Raw genomic sequence first — 20,157 nt, forward strand, 5'->3', positions numbered from 1 at the left:
TTTTCTGTCAAATACTAAACAAGAACAGATTCTTGTTTGTGCCTGCTATTCAGCTATCCTGGACTGTTTAACATTAATAGTAGGAATATGACCAAGGGTCCTTTTTTTCCCCTCTTTCTACACTAAACAGAAAATCTAACCCCTTTGAAAAATTTAAGATTTCCTTGCAGCAGGTTTTCTGGCCTCCTGAAATACCTACCCTGTAACATGTCCTCAGAAAAACGGTGCCTGAATGGTATCAAAAATCTTATCATCCAAACGGTTAGATTTAGGGATTGCAAGTCTGAGTGAATGAAAGAGTCATTCTGTTGTGCAGACGTTTGGTGATTGCTCTTGGGTAGGTGGAAAAGAAAGGAGAAACAATGTTTTCTGGGACAAAAGGGGGTCACCAATAATATCTTTGGGTTGTCCTTGAATTTGTAAAAGACCTTTGGCATCGGGGGAAGAAAAGGAATAATGGAATTTCCCTTTCAATGAGACTGACATGGTGTCTGTTCTCCAAGTTTTCGGGCATGGAACTCTAGTACAAAACAGTATGAGCTGCTTGTTCAGAGTGAAGGCAAGTAGATCTATTGGGGGAGTTCCTCAGTGATGGATAAATCTGCAAGACCACCTCCATTTAACATACATTCATGAAGGCCTCCCTTGGATCTGCTCAAGTAATCTGCTGGAGTAGTCTTCCCTGGGGGAAGAAACTATGCTGGACAGCCATCTCCTAGGCTATCATGGCAGCCAAAAGAGATATTTTGTTCCTCCCAGTTTGCTGATGTACCACATTACAGCAATGCTGTCTTTGAGGAATTGGAGAGTTCCTGGAGATGAAAGATGATGCAAAGACTGAAGAGCTAGGCTCACAGATTTCATTTCCTTAACACTTATGTGGTTTCTGCCCTGCCCTGAACATACATCTTGGACTATTTTCCAGGTCTAAAGTATCAGTGGAGACTTCCTGGTGGGGATGAGGGAACCAGAAAGGCCATTCCTGGCTTGAGTGATACCTGGTTGAGCTACCAAAAGAATTCTTTCTTTATGAAAGGCAAATGAAGAATTGGAAGTTCAGGGGTAGCAGTGCTGTGCCCAAATGGACTTGAGATACCACTGAATTTTCCTCATGTGGAGTCTGCCAAATGGAATAATTTGGATGGCTAAAGCCACATCCACGGAGCTCTCAGCACCTCTCTCTTGCCAAAGTCATTTCTAGTCTCTCCTTGCTCTAGAAATAAGAATAGAATCTGCATTTTATCCTGAAACAGAGATCACAAAAGCAGTGTTCAGATGGTAACCAAGAAAAAAAAGATCTTGAAAAGAAGGACAGATTTCTTTAAGTTCAGAATAAAGCCCAGGTTTAGAAGGCGGCTCATGGTAAACTTGAAGTCTTAAAGAAGCCCGTCTCTTGAAAGGATCCAGAGATAAAAGAAAATATGTAAACACTATAGCCTGCAGAACACTATGACTGGAGCTAGACATTTGGTAAATACTCTTGAGCAGCAGAAAGTCCAAAGGGCAAAACAGGGAACTGAAAATGAAATTGTAACACAAAAAAAAAAAAATCTTAAAACTTTTCAGTACTCTGGATGAACAAGAATAGGAAGATAAACATCCTTGAAGTCATAGATAACCAAATGATCACAGGAGGGAGAGTATGCATCTCGAATTTTAGTAATAATAAAAAATGTGTTGACAAGTGACAAAGGCCAAAATATGTCTCCAAGATCCCTCCTTTCTGGAAACCAGAAAAAGTCTTGACTACAATTTCTCTTCTCTGCTGACAGAGAGGAACTAAGTTCTATAGTTTCTTCATGGTACAAATGCTGCAGAACAAGAAGAAAGTACATTTGTGTACACTTACCATAAATGTAGATGTTAGAGTGTATTCACTGTTGCAGTCCTCACACTTGGGTTATCTGCCTGCAAGGTAGCCCTCAGTCGGCCCGAATACCAGAGTCTTAGTATTTCTGAGTCGGATGCTGTTGCTTCTTCCATGATGTCAGGGGTATAAAACAGGCAGCTGACGCCATTACATCAGTTTTTCTTGCCCCAAATGTCAGGAGCCATCAAATAGGGAGCTGGTATATGGTGGGGAAAACTATAAGTAAAAAGTAAATACCAATGCCATTAGGAATGGCCATAGAGAGGAGAGGTAGAAAGATAAGAGAAAGCCAGGGGGGCTGGAGAGAGGTAAACCAGGACTGCAACAGTGAATACACTCGAACATCTACATTTACACAACTGTACTATGTTCTTCGTGTTTCACAGTTGCAGTCATCACACTTGGGTCGATTCCCAAAGCTGAGTAAGGGTGGAGGCAGTCATGAAGTGTTAGGGCTGGCTAGAAGGCCTTGCAAGACTGCTGTAGGAAACCCAGCTCTGGATTTAGAAAAGATGGGTAAGTGGCAATGCTTGGTGAAGGTGTGTACAGAACACCAGGCTGCAGCTTCCAGAATATGTCCCTGGTAGGGACTCCCCTGAGAAATGCTGTAGAGGTGGAAGTAGCCCTAGTGGAATGTGGTCTGATCCACTGTGGGGTAGGTTTTCCATGGTGTTTGTAGTAGAAATGGATGCAGTGTGCTATCCATTTGGAAATGGTTTGTTTTAAAATGGCCTTACCCTCTGCCCCCGTAGCAAAGCTGACTAGCAGCTGGTCACATTTTTTGAAAGGCTTAGTCCTGTCAAGGTAGTACCTGTTCATAATATGTTTGTTGGTACTTCAACATGTGAAAAACTGCAATTTAATGTCCTGATAGCAAGAGTTGCAGAGGTATGTACCTTCTTATCCCATCTGTGGATCCCTGGGAAATGGTCTCTGGATCAGCAGTAGGATTCATAGAGAGAAATTTGTGCTGCAACATCAGGGACAGGGGTATAGCTAGAGGCCTGTGCTGAGGCAACTCTAAAAATTCTCTGAGTCTCTTTTTGGACAGAGGGTAGTCTTGGCATTCCCAGTGGAAATGCTCTCAAAGTATGCAAGGTTTCACCAAATGAAAAATCCTCTGGAGGGGAGACAGAGGGAATGGATTCCTCTGCATCTGAATCCTCATAGGCTGATAAGGGCATGTCCTGATAATCACAAGGGTCAGAGTCATCGGACTCCTGGTCTGTAGAATCAGAAGGAAACTCAATTCTTTGTCTCTTAGCAGGGGAAGGTTGGCTTCCCCTAATTAGGGTAATAAAGGCCTTAAGCCATTCTAAGCATCTGTTTTTGTGGCATGGCAGCTTGAGTATGTGCTTTGGTCATCAGTTTTCTAAGCGTACTGCATACTCTGGGCCTAAGAAACTCGGTAGTTTTAGCTAAAAACGAAGTTGGTTTGATTCGAACATCAGTAGGACGGAATACACCCTCAGAAGCAGTTGCCTGCACAGCGGCTTCAGACCCATCCAAGGTAGAGACATCCACAGGTTCCATAGTCGAAGCATCTCACGGCATATCGGACTCCAAATGGGTCTCAGCAGAGGCCTGCGAATCCACAGAAGAGGGCATCAGGGGCTGCAAAGGTGCCTCACTAAGTACCGGCGGACTGGAGGCTAGCTTAATGGAAGCGTCGTCGGCAGTTTTGGACCTATGCGGTCTGTCTTTATCTTTACGTTTTTTCGGAAGATCGGTAGTCGGATGGTTTATCAAAGCCATTTTGGAATACAGAGAACGAGAGAAAGAATTTAGCGACAAAGATAGTCCGATGACGAATGGTTCGGGCGTTAAACAAGGCAGAAAAACTGACAGCGAGGGACGTCGTGGTCTGGGCCTAAACAGGTGACGCAGTAAGAATGAAAAAAAATCTCTGTGATGTATTTGCTTTCCACAGGCAAGACAATTGTTAACTTTTTCTGACATCGGTTAGAGCAAGAAAAAAGGATTACCAACAAGGTACTTAGCTTTAGAAGGCTTCAGGATTACAAACTCGAAAATGAAAATTTCAGGTAGCGGCCGACTTGCTCCTCCTCGGCATGAAAGACTGATGTAATGGCATTGGCTGCCTGTTTTATACCCTTGACGACCTGACATCATGGAAGAAGCGACAGCATCCGATGCAGAAATACTAAGACTGGTATTCGGGCCAACTGAGGGCTAACTGCAGGCAGATAACCCAAGTGTGATGACTGCAACAGTGAAACACGAAGAACATCTAAATGTTCTTGGCTTGGGGGCCCTAGAGAAATACCTGAATAGTTTGGACAGAAAAGCTAAGTTAGTTTGTAGCTTTACTCAATGAAGATGAGGACCCACCGATTCAGTGAGAAAGTCTCCTTGAAATGGAGAGGCGGAAAGGCTGAAGTGGAGGGGGGGGATAAGGAGGCAGATAGTGACAAACAGGCTGGATTAACAGGAAAGAAACATTTAAGCCTCTTGGAGTCTGATTTGGTTTTCTTCAGAATTTTTTTTTTTTTGGGAGGTTTTGGTCCTTTTTTTTTTTTTTTTTTTTTTTTTTTTGGGGAGGTTTTGGTCCTTTCAAAAAAAAAAAATACCTCTTCTGGAAAGTTGCACTAAAACTAAGGGATATATTAAAGAAATATCTGCTTTAAATTTTGCATATTATTATTTTTTAAACATTTTTAAAACTTTCAGCAGCTGCAGAACTAAAGAGATTTTACTGATCCATAGGCGCAAACTGTTTAGGTTTGACACATTCTGGTAAAGATAGCAACCATAACCAAGAGCATCTTCTAAAAGCAAATCCCGTGGCTACAGCTCTAAAAGATGAATCTGCAACATCATAACTGTATTTAATATAATGTCTAGCAACTTTAGCAGCAGAAATGAGTAAAGATAATACAGAAGACTTATCTAACTTTGGACTGTCTGAAATTAACTTGCTCATATCACCCAGAATAGACCAAAGATGCCAAAATCATGTGTGTTTGGTAACTGATTGTATGTACAGAAAGTGTAAATGAAATGCACACCTTTCCATACCAGTCAGTAGCCTTACTGTCTTATTAGTGAGGGGTTTAGTAGGTTTATCTAACTGTGCAGAAATTAGTGCAGGTTCTAAGGAATTATTCTGAAGTTAGTGACCTTATAAAACCTATTAGTTTTTTTTTTTTTTGCAGAGGTGGAGGTTGCAAATCTGGGTTCTAAGTAGCTATGGCAAAAGAGTCCTCTTAGGCTTCTAGCACAGGTGAGATTACTTCAAATTTGGGAACCATAACAGTTCAGAATACCTCCTTTGCACATCAAAAACTTGTTTACACTCCCACTGAAAATGCTGCATCATTTCCAAAATGGTGTCCCTAAAACGGAGTTCTTCAATGGGAGAGTCAGAAGAGACAGTATCCTCATCCTACAACTTAAAACAGACCGGCAAGTGGAGAAAGGATCTGTAAGGAAAATTTCAGAGAGACAACCTGTGACTCAAAGTGCTCTTTGGAAGAAGATTCCCTAAGGATTCTCTTATGAGGAGGAAGAAGAATGGAATCATGGAGGCTTTACATACACAATAGCCTTGAACTGTCCTTGGAAAAATGTCATATTACTCTTTTTGAGGGTCACTATGGGAAGAAGGAGCTAAAGGAGAAGAATGTTTAATGTTCTGTTTCTTATTCTTCTTGGGAACATCCACAGAAATGTACAGAGGAAGCATCAACCCCTGACATATCTCAATAAGTATAGTGGGAACTCCTCCTTGGACAAATTTAAAGTTATGTTCTTGGGTTCCTCAGAGATCATTAGCCATGGTTCCCCATTCAATGTTATACCAGCTGTTTGATCACTTGTTCTCAATGTAACCACACCTGCTGCACCCTATCGGCCTCAATGGGTTTGCAATAGTGGAAGCAGTAACTAACACCAGGTAGTCTGAGGGCTCATCAAGTACCACAGCAGAGATGTACAAGTCTGACTGGACAACTGAAGCTTCTGGCTTCAACTTCTTTAGCTTCTTGTGTGGATGCTGAGGGATGTCCAGCTGGGAAGACTCAGAGGCCATCCTACTTCACAGGAGTTTCTTTAAACTTTGATTTTTCTAAATATAAGTTTAGGAAAGCTAAGCAACTTCTCAACCCTTTAGAAACAGAAGAGTTACAAATCATACACTCCTTGTAGTCGTGGCTGGGTCTAACACAAAACCCTTTCAGTGACAGTATAACATTTACCTTTTCTTACCGACATGAAAAACACAACTTTTCTATAAAAAAAAATAAGACCAACAGGAAGGCTCACCAATGTGGGCACTTGTTTACCCATGAGCACGTGAATCTGGCCTAGGTCATATGGCTGACATACAGATGCAAAAACATTGTTTGGGCTGGCAGCAAGAAAGTTATGAAGAATGTTTGCATTTGTCCATTCCATATGTACCATTTAGAGCTCTTGTACTTCGAGCATAAGTTGGACATAAAATGTGAGAGGAATGCACTCAAGCTTCACTATATTGGCTGAGCATATAGCATCTCCTTGGCAGGACACCACATTTTTATTGCAGCAAATATCCCTTTCAGAACCCATCACTGTGCAACACTAAAAAGCCATCAACTAACATGTACACAGCTTCTTACCACCTATAAAATTATCCAGAATCCATCTGCTTGTCCAGCACTAAATATTCTACACAGCTATGTTCCTAGCTGTTTACTACAAAACAATGACCAAAAACTCCTGTCTGTCTACAAACTTATCAAATCTGTTGGGCATTGTCTGCATTTGTACCCTGTTACCATGGTCTGGAACTCCTTATCTCTATCCATTAGGTAAATACCCTCCCTCCGATGCTTCAAAACCATTCTGAAATACTTCCTAGCCAAAAGCTGCCGCTGTTCTTGCTCAATACCAAGACAAACTATATCTCTAAATGTGTACAAATACCTTAGTCTTACCTTACATCTCCTTAGTCTTCCTTCTTCACTCACTTCATTACTTCTATCAATTCCTCTCCCCTGGTGTTTTCTCTCTCTCTCTAAATACACCATAAGCCTGCTTTTCTCTCACTTCATATTGCAGTCCATTTCCTGTTTGTATTACACTAACTTACCTTTAATTTCTCTATACTCTGGCTAAAACTTCCCTAACTATGAAATCATTGTCATATAACTTGCATCTATTCTTAACAAATGTTTTCATGTCATGTCTAATTTGGTAAAATTATTTACACCGCATTTGTTTTTTGTATTATGTTTAAAGACTGTAAAATTATTGTTCTTAAAATGGTTTGTAATACTTTAGAGCTTTTCCTCCAGAGCGCTGAAAATAGGCTCTTACCCAGTTGGACTTTCCCGGTAATCAAATGTCACTTAATAAATAAATCTTCCATAAGTAAGCAATGCTGCAGTGGTGATCAATCAAGGACGCCTATCTTAAATGTTTACTTTTACACTTCCACTAAGATCAGGTAATCAATACATGATCCAGGTACAGACTGGAAAATCCAGTTACGCTCATCACCAATACCACATCTAAACACCAACAAAATGCATATACATTTTGCACTACCATGTTTTATAGACAAACAACATAAATACTTTCAAACTATAAAACATACCTTATCATACTTACTGCTGGAACCAAAACCAAAGATGAGAAGATGTCCATGAGAGTCTGTACATGCAAAATGCTGGCCATCAGGAGAGCATTTACAGTCAAAAACTGCACCATGACCTTGGCCTTCAATCTAGAAAATGTTCAATTACTTATTAAAACATCTTATCATATGGAAAGCATATAAAAATAAAATGAATCAACATCACCGAAATTTTTCAAAACTGGTACCAAAAGTAGGCAATGCAGGACTATTTAAGCCCTTGTGATTATGTGACAGCAGATTTGCACTATTAGCATTCCTGTTTCTTTACAATTGGTACTTCAGTATCTAGCAGACTTACATTACAACTAATAAGCAAATAAGTAAAGGCAAACATCTGCTGCGGCTGTTACAGTAGTTGTGTAAAGCTTAATGACACAAGTTAATTATGCAAGCATTCAACTGTTAGTTCAAAACTTAATGGGAATCTCAGCCAAAATATAATTTCATATTTTTGTAGGGTGCACATTTGTTTTACTTTTCATATCAGTTTTCCGAGAAAAGCTCCTACTTTTGACTGCCTGTAACAGTCTGCATTAATAAAAAAAGAAATTTATAAAAGAAAGTTTAAGGTCCTCTGCTTTAAAGGTCATTCCCAGATCACAGACTGAAAAAATAAATAAATAAAAGAACATTATTTAAAAGACAAGTAAGAGTCACATCTACTGAGTAACCCACTCATAAAAGTTCTGGCATTACATTAAATGTCCACATAAGGAATGGTACCCAAGAACCAGATGACTGAATGGTAGTCACAAAGTCACCTTAGGCTTGACTGGCCTAGCCCTTCTTGAAAAAGGAGATAAAGTTTGAGTGTGTTACTGCCAATGTGTAAATGGCCACTAGGCTCAGCTGCCTTGTACTTCCTACGATTCTATCAACTAAACAGATGTGCAACTATTTACTATATATATTAAAGGCATTCCTTATGTTATCAGCTGTTCTACTATGTTCCCTCTCCTCTTTTTTAAACAGCTTTATAAAATGATCACTTAAAACATAGGCACACATACATTAACAGAAAGAAAAGAAATAACTTTTTTTCATTAACATACATTATACATGTTTTTTCTCCTTACAACTCTCATTATTACATTACATAAATATTTCAATTACTGCCTCCCCCTTGAACCTCACTTCCCCTCCTGAGGATTATTTTGTATGTACAATGCCTATAAATTTCATTATATCTACACTGGATATAAAAAGTGTACACACCAGTCTGTTAAAATGTCAGGTTTTTCTGATATAAAAAAATGAGACCACAATAAATCATTTCAGAACTTTTCCCACTTTTAATGTGACCTATAACTTGTACAATTCAATTGAAAAACAAACAAATCTACTAGGGGGAAAAAATATAAAAAATAAAAAAAATACAATAAGGTGGTTGAAAAAGTGTGCGCACCCTTAAACGAATACTTTGTTGAAGCACCTTTTGATTTAATTACAGCATTCAGCCTTCTTAGGTAGGAGCCTATCAGCATGGCACGTCTTGACTTGCCAATATTTTGCCCACTCTTCACCATCATCACTTTCAACTTTGATTTTTTGTTCTGCTCGTGTTATGCAAACTATCCATTCAAATCAGGTAATCCTAAACCACCTTGTACTGGTAGGATCATCTTACCCCACTTAACTCTTGCCCTCTACTCCTTCCAGCCAAATCCCTTCTATTCTTTATTAATCATTGTCCGCAATGTCTCTTCTGGTTGATAAAATAAAAATGCCTGACCTGTATATAAAACTAAAGGGAATAAAAACATTTTCTCTGCTTGATTCTCTCTATCCAAATCCACAAAGAGCTTCCAGTCTCTGTGTCTTTTTAATTCATTCATATACTCCTAAATACCTCATCTTATCATGTCCCCATAAATATGGGTTTTGTTGAACCAGTCTGTGTGTGGATTAGGGTTGCCAGATTTCTAATGGGACAGGTAGGGACCAAGGGACCAAAAAAGCCTTTCAAGCAGAACAGCGGGCAGTTCCGCATTAAACAGAAGTAGCTCCACTTTGCGATTTTTGATTGGATCAAAAATCGCACAGCGGAGCCTCTTCTGTTCAGATTTATTATTGGCCCATATGCCTGTATATGAGCCAATCAAAAATTACAAAGCGGAGGCTGTTTCACTGGGATTTTAACTGGCAGTGCAGGACTCAGGATTGGGCTGCTGATCTTGGGAAAGTCTCGCTTAAATAGGGACGCCTGGCAACCCTGGTGTGGATACATAATTTACAGGTACAGCTTTTTTTTTTTTTTTTTAAATCTTCATTAACTTTATATCTTGCAAAGACTTGAAAATGTCTCAAAATGTTCCACAACACTGAAATGTCCTTTTCTGAATTTATCAAGTACAAAATAGTATCATTTGCAAATAAAGTAAACTTTTACTACCACACAGACTATATCCTTGAATTTCTGAGCCTCTTATTTTCTTTGCTAATGACTCTAAATATAAATCAAATAAAGGTAAAGAAGACAACCCTGCCTGGTTCCTCTGTTCAAATACTACAGTTCCTTCTCTTTGTGGAATCTAGGCCACTTTACAATGTTCCAGCAATGAAAATGTATTAACATCTTCAGGAAACTCTCATGTGCAGAGAAATCACATATTCTATCATCACACACTGACATTACATGCCAGATACATAAGCACACCTGTCCTGACAGCTTGGTAGTTTGTTCCATAGCTAATAATGAGCACTTACTTAAAATCTAAGAAAAGATGTGGCACCACATTGTTAAAACAACTGAAGCAAAAAAAAAAAAAAAAAAAAAATATATATATATATATATATATATATATATATATATATATATGAATATATGTATATATATATATATATATATATATATATGAATATACATACACACACACACACACACACACACACACACACACACACACAGGGATGGTGACAGGGTATTCCAGACTTATCAACGTAAGGACTTCTGGCAATTCAACTGATATAAAAAAATGGGTCTGTTACACTTAACTACAAAAAGCTTCCCTGAAGGATCTAGGCACGCATACCAGTAGGATAAAAGGAGCCAGGGGAACACTCAAGACATGGCGTAGATGGAAAATTCTTGCAGGAAGTTCATACTCCCGAATCCTGCATTGACTTCACAAGTACCACTCAAGAAAATAATGCCTGGTAGAGGTGTGCACAAACGACTAAGTGGCCACAGCACAAATGCCTACCATACACACATTCTAGAAGCAAGCACTGGAATCTGGCCACAGCATTTGCCAAAATATCTGCTTGTTAACTGACAGTAAAAGACAATACAGTTGACAATTTACTTGGAAACTGCCTATTCAAATGTCAAGACTCTCCCCTCCCTGCACAAAGGACATAAAGAGCTTGGCCAGTCTTCCTAACATTCATATCCCCTCCACAGGTAGTACACCTTACCTGTCACAGCCTATCCAGGGTGTGAATGGCCTTTTCTTCCCTGATTTCTATCACTAGCAGGAAAAAGTCAAGCATGAACTATTCAAGTAATTAGCCAAAACCACCCTCGAAAGGAAGCATACCCAGGAAATCGGAGTTGTGCTATACTCAGGTGACAGCCACCAGGAAAACATCCTTTAAGATATTAACTTCAGTACTACTAAGATTGAATATGCAGCAAATAAGCCTTTCTACTATGAAGTCTGGGTCCCAAAAGAGAAAGTACACAGCTCAGTAAGCTCTTGCCTGGTGCCCTGCAAAGTTCTACAGCAGCAGAGACAAAAGAGATACTTTGGAGTGATTAAGTATCACTTTTCTGCATTTTCTTGCTGCCTTTAAGATAATTCCACCTAAAACGCAGATTTTCTAGAGTTTCTGTGATTTAAAAAGTTTGTTTCAGCTACACATTGTACTTCTTTTACTGCCTGCACTTTAGCAAAGTTGATTTTGCGTTTAAACTACCTGTTTAACTGTTGTAGGCTAAACACTCAAGTATGACAGCCATTGCTGAGCATTTAAAGTGTTTTTTTTTTGGCTGCATCTGCTTTATTTTCTGCAAAAAAAAAAAACACAAAAAAAAAAAAAAAACAAACAAAAAAAATACTTGCTTTCCCGCCTTTCTAAGCTAGTATAGTCCAGTTTTCAGGTTAGTGCTGAATTCAGGGCTGTGTTACATGTTTCTGTGTTTGCCCATACCTTACTTGGATAGAAGGAAGTTGCTCTGTTCACTGTGAGAGAGGGAGCTTTGAGCAGCCTATATGTCCCTGGAGGAGTGGTTTCAGCCCAGAAATTAGTAATTTATTGGCCATTTTGGGCAAATTTCTCTTTCATTTCACTGCCATTAACTGGGAAAACTACTCATGTACCAACACCTTTGCCCAACGGTTCTTGGAATTCATAAATTCCAACGCCCTGGATCAACTAATCCATAGTCCCATCAGGGGGCTCCAATATCCTAGACCTGGTCATTACCAACATGGGAAATCAATGCTCCACACCTATGGTCACCCCCTCGTTAGTCAGGTCTGACCATAAGCTAATCACCCTTAACATCCACATCCCCACCCCCAAACCCCAGTAAGGAAACCTCCATAAAAAAACCTCTCCAAAACCAATTTCATGCTACTCAAGTCAGAAGTGACAAACTTCATGACACCCATGCAGACGGGAACTGAAAGTTCAACTGCTGAATCCTACACTAAGGCACTGTACGAGCACATCTGCTCATGCATGAATCGTGCCACCCCAAATAGAACCAAGATGCTCTCATCCAAAAAAAGGAAGCCAATCTGGTGGTCCCCTGCCATAAACAAACTTTACAACAAAAGGAAGAAACTGTTGCAGAAAAGAGGAAAATCCCTGGATGCAAAAAACTTCCTTAACAGCCTCAGTAAGAAACTGAGATCCCTCATAAAATCCTAAAGCTAGTTACGAAAATAAAATTGCCAAAGATTCCAAAGACAACCACAAGGCATTCTATATCTATGTCAAGAATCTAAATGGCAATGCTCAGATCTGCTCTAAGCTAAAACAGAATGGCATTAAATATACTGATTCCAAGGATATTGCCAATATCCTGGCAGTTCGATTCAGTGCAAATTACACCCCCTCTCACCCCCTAAATGGCCAATCTCAATACCGGAAGATTGCCAAATTCCGGTAATAACGGCCACACAGGTAAAAAACGCACTCTCCAAAGCTAAGAATACAGCATCCATGGGACAGATGACATCCCGGGCTGTGTATTACATGAACTACAATATGAACTGGCACCTCACCTAAGTGTCATGTTTAATCATAGCCTCACCTCAGGTTTTGTGCCCACTGAGTGGCACAGAGCTACAGTTATCCCACTCCACAAGAGGGGATCCACCTTGGATCCCGGAAACTACCATCCCATCAGTCTGACAAGCCTTATCTGCAAGGCCATAGAGCGTATTATCATGGAACTTATAAACAAAGACATTGGCCAACCTTCAAACACTGGACCCCACCCAGTTTGGGTTCGTGAAGGGCCGATCTTGTCTCCTAAACCTGATTGACGTCTTCGAATCAGTCTCCAGAGTCATGGACAAGGTTAAGGTGGTCCACACAGCCTATCTAGACCTTGCCAAGGCCTTTGAAACCATCCCCCACTCTGGAATCAAAGATAAACTTGCTAAACTGGGCATTAATCCCTACGTCACTCAATGGGTTGCTAACTGGCTTACTGACAGAACCCACACTGTAAAAGTAGCCAACTCCAAATCCAGCTCCAGACAAGTGACAAGTGGAGTACCTCAGGGTTCAGTCCTGGGACCGCCCTTGTTTGGCATCTACTTCTCTGAAGTACAGGCCAACACTAAGGGACTCTGGATAACAAAGTTCGCAGATGACTGCAAACTGGGAGCCATTATTGAATCCCCAAATGGTGTGGATACTCTACAAAAGGGCCTTATAGAAACAGATGCTTGGTGCCAGAGCCATGGGCTCAAGCTCAGTGCCAAGAAATGTATAGTTATCCCATTTGGGAAAAAACATGTACCCGTGAATTACCATATAGCTGGCAGTACACTAAACACCAAAAGTGTGATAAGAGACTTAGGGACACAGGTGGACAGTGGTCTCACCATCGATAACCACATCGCCACAACAGTCAGGAAATCCTTCTATGTGGCACACCTCATCGCTAAGAGCTTTTCATCCAGAAAAAAGGGGGTCATTGTCCCACTGTACTCATCCCTCATTAGACCCATTATAGAATACAACGCCCCGTTTGGTAGGTACCTCTCAAGACATCGGCAACAACTGGAAAGGCCGCAGAAATACCTCACTAAAAGAATCATAGGCCTAAAGCAGATGCCCTACGCTGACCGCCTTAAAAAACTCCAGCTATACTCGTCTACTCAGAGGCGATCTCTGCTTAAATTATAAGGCCATGTCAAACCAAGAGCTGTTGGACATGCTACACTTAAAGAAATCCCAATCCCTCAGAGCCACACACTCCAGGGATCTAAACCTCGTCATCACAATAAACAAAACATGCTGGAGGGACAGGTTCCTGACCCAGAGACTCCCCAGACTCCGGAATAGATTGCCCATACATGTCAAGCAGAGTGCCTCTTTGTCCCACTTCAAAAGAAACCTTGACGATTGGATGGGAGAAAGGAAATTCACCCCGGGGATCATGTCAGTCACCCTGTTAGACAGGGGTCCAGGGAAGTAAATAGCGTGGGAAGAAATAGCCAGGGAATTGTTATGGCTAGGCTTGTATAGGCCCTAGGGCTGATAGCCTAATACCAACCTATGAACCTGCTATAAAACCCGCATTTGCGTGGTTTTGCATGCAAGGCAGCGCCGGTTAGCTAGGGTATAACTATTCCCGGCTCCACAAACTCTACTCTTCAATTTTTCCCTTTGAACTAAACAAACTTTTAACTTAAGCACTCAAACCATTCACTTCTCATCCCGGCACTTGCTCAAAACTCATAGCAAGCACTAATAAACCTTAGCACTAGACCCCCCTTTACTGTAGAGAAGGACAAGGCTCTCTATTCGACCTTACCAGACAATCAGTAAAACAGTTCACTGTACCTATCCAGGCATGTCCAAAGGGCAGTTTCAGGTGTACTTTCCAGTCCAACTGGTGAATCTAGGCATTTTGAGGCAATGCTACAATTGCTTCATGTACACAGACAACCCTCTCCTCCTACCACAAAACACTAATACATTCGAGAGATGTAATTATACAGCCAAACTGGAGGCTAAGCTCTCTCAACCCAAGACTGGACCAGGCTGTCAAGAGAAGGGGAATTACTTGCATCACACCACCAGTCTCACATAGACCTATGAAACCAGCACCGGCATAAAACACACAAATACACGAAAATATACTCGGAGGCTCTAAATAAAAATCTGCAAAAGCAACAGAGACCTCTACAAAGCAGACATCCAAGCAACCTCCACCCCCAACACAAACCATGAAACACATACTTCACAAAACCAGTGTGCCACGCAATCACAGCCCATAAGGCAAAATAACATACCCAACACACTAGTAATAGGTGACTCTATAGTCAGGCACACTGACATCCCACTCACTAGGCTGAACAAGGAGAAGGCTACTGTTAGCTGCCTGTCGGGTACCAGGATCCGCCACATATCACAAGCACTCAGGTCACTCCAGATCAAGTACAAATATGACTCTATCATTGTCCATGTTGGTGTGAATGACCTGAGCCATACCTCCCTGACTACATGAAAAGAGACATGGAGGAGGTCTCTGATCACGAAGCCCAGGCCGGTATGACCATAACTAGCATCCTGCCCTCACCAAGAATGATACCACACTATAGAGAAAAATTATCAATTTCAACAATTGGCTAAGCTTCTGTTGTCAATCAAAGGAGATCCAGTGTCTTATCAGCTTGGGATGACATGCTCGACAAGCTACGCTGCTTTGCCAGAGACCTGCACCCTTAGGCTTTCGAATACTGGCCAAGGCTCTTGTCACCCCCATAGTGCCTTTTTTAGGCAAGGTTCAAAAGACAAACCCATCGCAGTAAACAGCACAAGTAACAAAAAACTGAGGGTAATGCTACTCAATGCCAGAAGTCTAAACCTTAAAATGCACACACACGAGCCACTCCTCAGCATGGAGAAAATCCATATATGTGCAGTAACAGAAACCTGGTTTAAGGCTCCAGAGAGCACTCCAGCACTACCAGGCTACAACTCATACCACATATTTCGGCCACAAAACCCGGACGGAAATATAAAAGGCGGGGGAGTATCCATATTTATCAAGGAGACCCACACCTCCAGGTTAGTAGCACAGCACGATGATTCAGAGATCATCCATGTGCAACTAACAACGGGAAAAACTGCTATGCTATTCAAATTATAGCTTGCTACAGATCACCCACCATGTCCCAGGAACCCCACTCCGCATTCCTAGAAACATTGGGAAACAAAGGTCCTACCAAACAACCTGATATTGGGTGATTTCAATTACCCAAACATTAACTGGGAGAACTACTCAAGTACAAATGCCCTTGCCCAACATTTCCTAGAATTTATAAACTCAAACATCCTGAATCAACTGGTCAACACTCCCACCAGTGGTCAAGCCCTCGCTGGTTAGATCTGACCATAAACTAATCAATCTGGATATCCACATTCCGCCACCACCCCCGGTCAAAGAAACCACTGTGAAAAACTTTACAAAAGCAAAAGTACAGTTTTGTACCTACCATAAATGTAGATGTTCGAGGATCCCATTGCTGCAGTCCTTACTATTGGGTATAGTCCGCATCCAGTCGGCCCGAATACCAGAGTATAAGGCTGACGTCGGTCAGGGCGCATTAGACTGACGTCAGTACGTCAGGGTACTAATGCGCATGACCGACGTCATATCCTCAGTCTTTTCTTGCCCCAGATGTCAGAAGATCCTAAAAAGACAAGGCCCAAAATACCTGCACCAAAAATATGTACAAGACATACAAGAACATATACAAAAAAGATAAGCACGAAACCTCACCTACACAACCACCCCTAAACACAGAGGGGAAGGAGGGAGGGTAAATTGGACTGCAGCAATGGGATCCTCGAACATCTACATTTATGGTAGGTACAAAACTGTACTATGTTCTTCGTTCCCCATTGCTGCAGTCCTTACTATTGGGTAGAATCCCAAAGCAGAGGTAAGGGAGGCTGGCAAATCATAAAGAAGCAGGAGCTGACAACATGCCTTGCAAAACAGCTGTGGCAAAACCAGCCCTAGACTTAGAGTAGATAGGAAGGTGATAATGCTTAGAGAAAGTATGCACTGAACTCCAAGTAGCTGCTTCCAAAATATCCTTAGTTGCCACCCCCCTTAGAAATGCTGTTGTAGTGGCAGCAGCCCTAGTGGAATGAGGCCTAATCCCAGCTGGAATCTCCTTGCCATGATGGGAATAACAAAATGCAATACAAAAGCCAATCCACCTAGAAATAGTTTGTTTTGACACAGGCTTGCCCTCTTGAACTCAAAGCAAAAGAAACAAACAACTGCTGAGACTGCCTAAAATCCTTAGTCCTGCTTAAATAATAACGCAATTGCCTGTGTACATCTAAAGTGTGCAAAATCTTTTCCCCTTTATTTTGGGGGTCTGCATAAAAAGTAGGCAAATGAATAGTCTGGTTTAAAGCCACACTAGAAACCACCTTAGGCATAAAGGAAGGATTAGTACGTAATGATACCCTATCCTTATGGAAAATCAAAATGGCTCTACTGCCATAAGGGCCTGCAACTCAGACACCCTTCTTGCAGAAGTAATAGCCAACAGAAAAGCAGTCTTCCATGACAAGTATTTCAATTCAGCAGTAGCCGCAGGCTCAAAAGGTTGTAGAGTAAGTTTTTCCAACACAAAATTGAGATCCCAAGCAGGAGTAGGAGCTCTACGTGGGGGTCTTATATTCTTTGCCCCTCTAAGAAACTGCTTGAACAAAGGATGCGAAAACAATGGTGGGTCACAATCATAGTGAGCTGAAATCGCTGCAGCATGAATCTTAATAGAAGAGAAGGACAAACCTTTGTCCAATAACTCAGTAAGGTATTGAAGAGCCGCACTCAAATTAGGCTCAGAAACCTGCAAATTCTTTGCTGTACTCCAAAATAAAAATCTCTTCCATTTTTCTGCGTACACTTTCCTTGTACTAGGTCTCCTAGCTTCCATAATCACATTTAAAACTTGTTGAGGAAGTTGAGACCTGCTGTGTTTCAACACAGAATATGCCAGGCTGTTAGATGAAGAGAGTGAAGCTTGACATTGAGCAGATGACCATCCTGCTGAGACAATAGATGAGGAATCAGAGGCAAAGGCCATGGAGGCTTCCTTACCAGACTCCGTAGTAGTGGGTACCAGTGTTGCCGAGGCCAATCTGGAGCTATCAAAATCATCCTTGGCCTGTCTTGTCTGACCTTTAATAGTACCTTTGGAAGAAGAGGTAGAGGAGGAAAGGCATACACATGAAGGTTTTTCCAACTGAAAGACAGAGCATCCACTTTCCAAGCTGTGTGATGAAACCCCTTTGTGCAATACTGTGGCAGCTGGTGGTTTAGTGGAGAAGCGAACAGATCTATGTCTGGAGTTCCCCATGACACTGTCAATTTTTGAAATACATGAAGATCCAGTTTCCACTGTGGGGATCCATGATTTGTCTGCTTAACACATCTGCTAAGGAGTTCTGTGCTCCTGGCAGAAACCTTGCCTGAAGAGTAAGTTGCAAGCTTAGCGCAGTCTCCCATAAAATCATTGCTTGCCTGCATAGAGGATAAGAATGTGTTCCCCTTGCTTGTTGATGTACCACATGACAGTTGTGTTGTCTGTTAGAATCAACACCTGCCCTGGAAGAAGTAACTCCTTGAAAGCCATTAATGCAAACTGGACTGCTAACATCTCCTTCATGTTGATATGTAGATGCAGTAGTCTGGCAGGCCACTTGTCTTGTATCCACTTTCCATTTAGATGAGCTCCCCAAGCAATGTCCGAGGCATCTGTCGTTAAAATCTGACTCGCCTCTGGCCGGGTCACAGAGAGTCCCTTGTTTAGGTGACATTCCTGAGCCCACCACAAAAATTCTTTTTGAAGGCAAGGTATTATTTGAATGACAGTGTCCAAATCCTGGCAGTGCTGTGTCCATACATTTTGAGATACCATTGTAGCTTCCTCATATGCAGTTTGGCATTGGGAAGCACCAGAATACAAGATGCCATGAACCCTAATGCTTGAAGGACTGTCCTAGCAGTCAGCACGGACTGATGAGATAGTTGATGGAAGTAAAGTGATAGACTCTGTTGTTTGTCCGGGGTTAAAAAGGCCATCTGGGCTGCTGTATTCAGTCTCACACCCAGAAAGCACATGTCTTGAGAGGGTACTAGACTGGACTTTATTTCGTTCACAGAATACCCTAGGCATCTTAGCACTGCTATAACATGTTCCAGATGCTGTACAAGGTCTTCCTTTTCTTGAGCCAGAATCAGGCAGTCGTCCAAGTAAGGATAGATTTGAATTCCTTGAAGCCTGAAGTAAGCTACCACTGGAGCCAGAACCTTTGAGAATACTCTGGGCACAGTAGATAAGCCAAAGGGCAATGCAGAGAACTGATAATGAGAATTTCCAGCTCGAAACCGGAGATACTTCCTGCAACTTAGCCTGATAGGCACATGAAGGTAAGCTTCCTTGAGATCTAGAGTTACCATCCAGTGATCTTTGCCCAGCAGAGGTAAAAGTTGTTGTAACGTCAACATCTTGAACTTGGGAATGTCCAGAAAAGTGTTGAGGAGAGATAAATCCAAAATTGGTCTCCACATGTCCCCTTTCTTTGGTACTAGGAACAGGCGAGAATAAAATCCTAGGCCCCTTTCTGATACAGGGACTGGCTGAATGGCCCCTATCTGGAGCAATTGAGAAACTTGCTTGTGAGCCTCTTTTCTTTGTGGAGGAGGAACGTCTGGCATGCCTTTGAAAGGGGGCATTGTATGGAAATAAAATCTGTAACCGTGGTGAATGATATCCAACACCCATTTGTCTTGAGTAATTAAATCCCAATTTTCTTTGAAAAGAGACAGTCTTCCTCCCAAAGGAGCTGCCAGACGGGAATGTACTGGCAGCTGAAAAGACAGGTCATTGGGTCTGTTTACGAAAGGACTGACCCCTGCCCTCACCAGAAGTCTGAGCAGGCGAACTCCCTGTTCTAGGCCTAAAAGAACCTTGAGCCCTGCCCCTACCACGTCTAGACCTACCCCTAGACTGGGAATCATAAGCAGGATATGTCCACCCCTTAGCCGGCCAATTTCTACTAAATTTGTGGCTGCACCTGCAAAAATCTTTAACAGTTTGCATAGACTTAGCTTTGTCCTCCATTTTCTTTAAAACTGCTTCCACAGGCGATCCAAACAACACATCAGACTGTAAAGGAGCATCCAAAATCCTTGTCTTAACATGCTCAGCTAAATTCTGATCCTTCAACCAGGCATGCCTGCGAAGAACAGAACTAGTAGCGGCCACCCTCGAGGAGGCCTGTACAGCATCAAAACCACATTGCAAAGAATGCTTACCCACTTGTTCAGACACATGAACCAAATCCAGCAACTCTTTACACTCAATACCTCCTGCCAAAGCATCCACCTTAGATTTCAATTGTGAAAGGAGGTAATTCTGATATTTTA

General features: G+C 41.6%; 1 protein-coding gene across 1 annotated transcript in view; it reads right to left on the reverse strand.

The window, feature by feature from the left end:
• The window catches only part of LOC122814218 (pleckstrin homology domain interacting protein), a 2,625,611-nt gene that overhangs the window by 1,575,343 nt on the left and 1,030,111 nt on the right, over nt 1–20,157 (reverse strand). Inside the window, 1 exon segment of the mRNA XM_044086823.1 lies at nt 7,470–7,598. Within this exon segment, the coding sequence (XP_043942758.1) occupies nt 7,470–7,598 (129 nt within the window).

The sequence above is a fragment of the Protopterus annectens genome, chromosome 1.part1, assembly GCF_019279795.1.
Source record: "Protopterus annectens isolate FY-2018-M chromosome 1.part1, PAN1.0, whole genome shotgun sequence".
Taxonomy (NCBI): Eukaryota; Metazoa; Chordata; order Ceratodontiformes; family Protopteridae; genus Protopterus; species Protopterus annectens.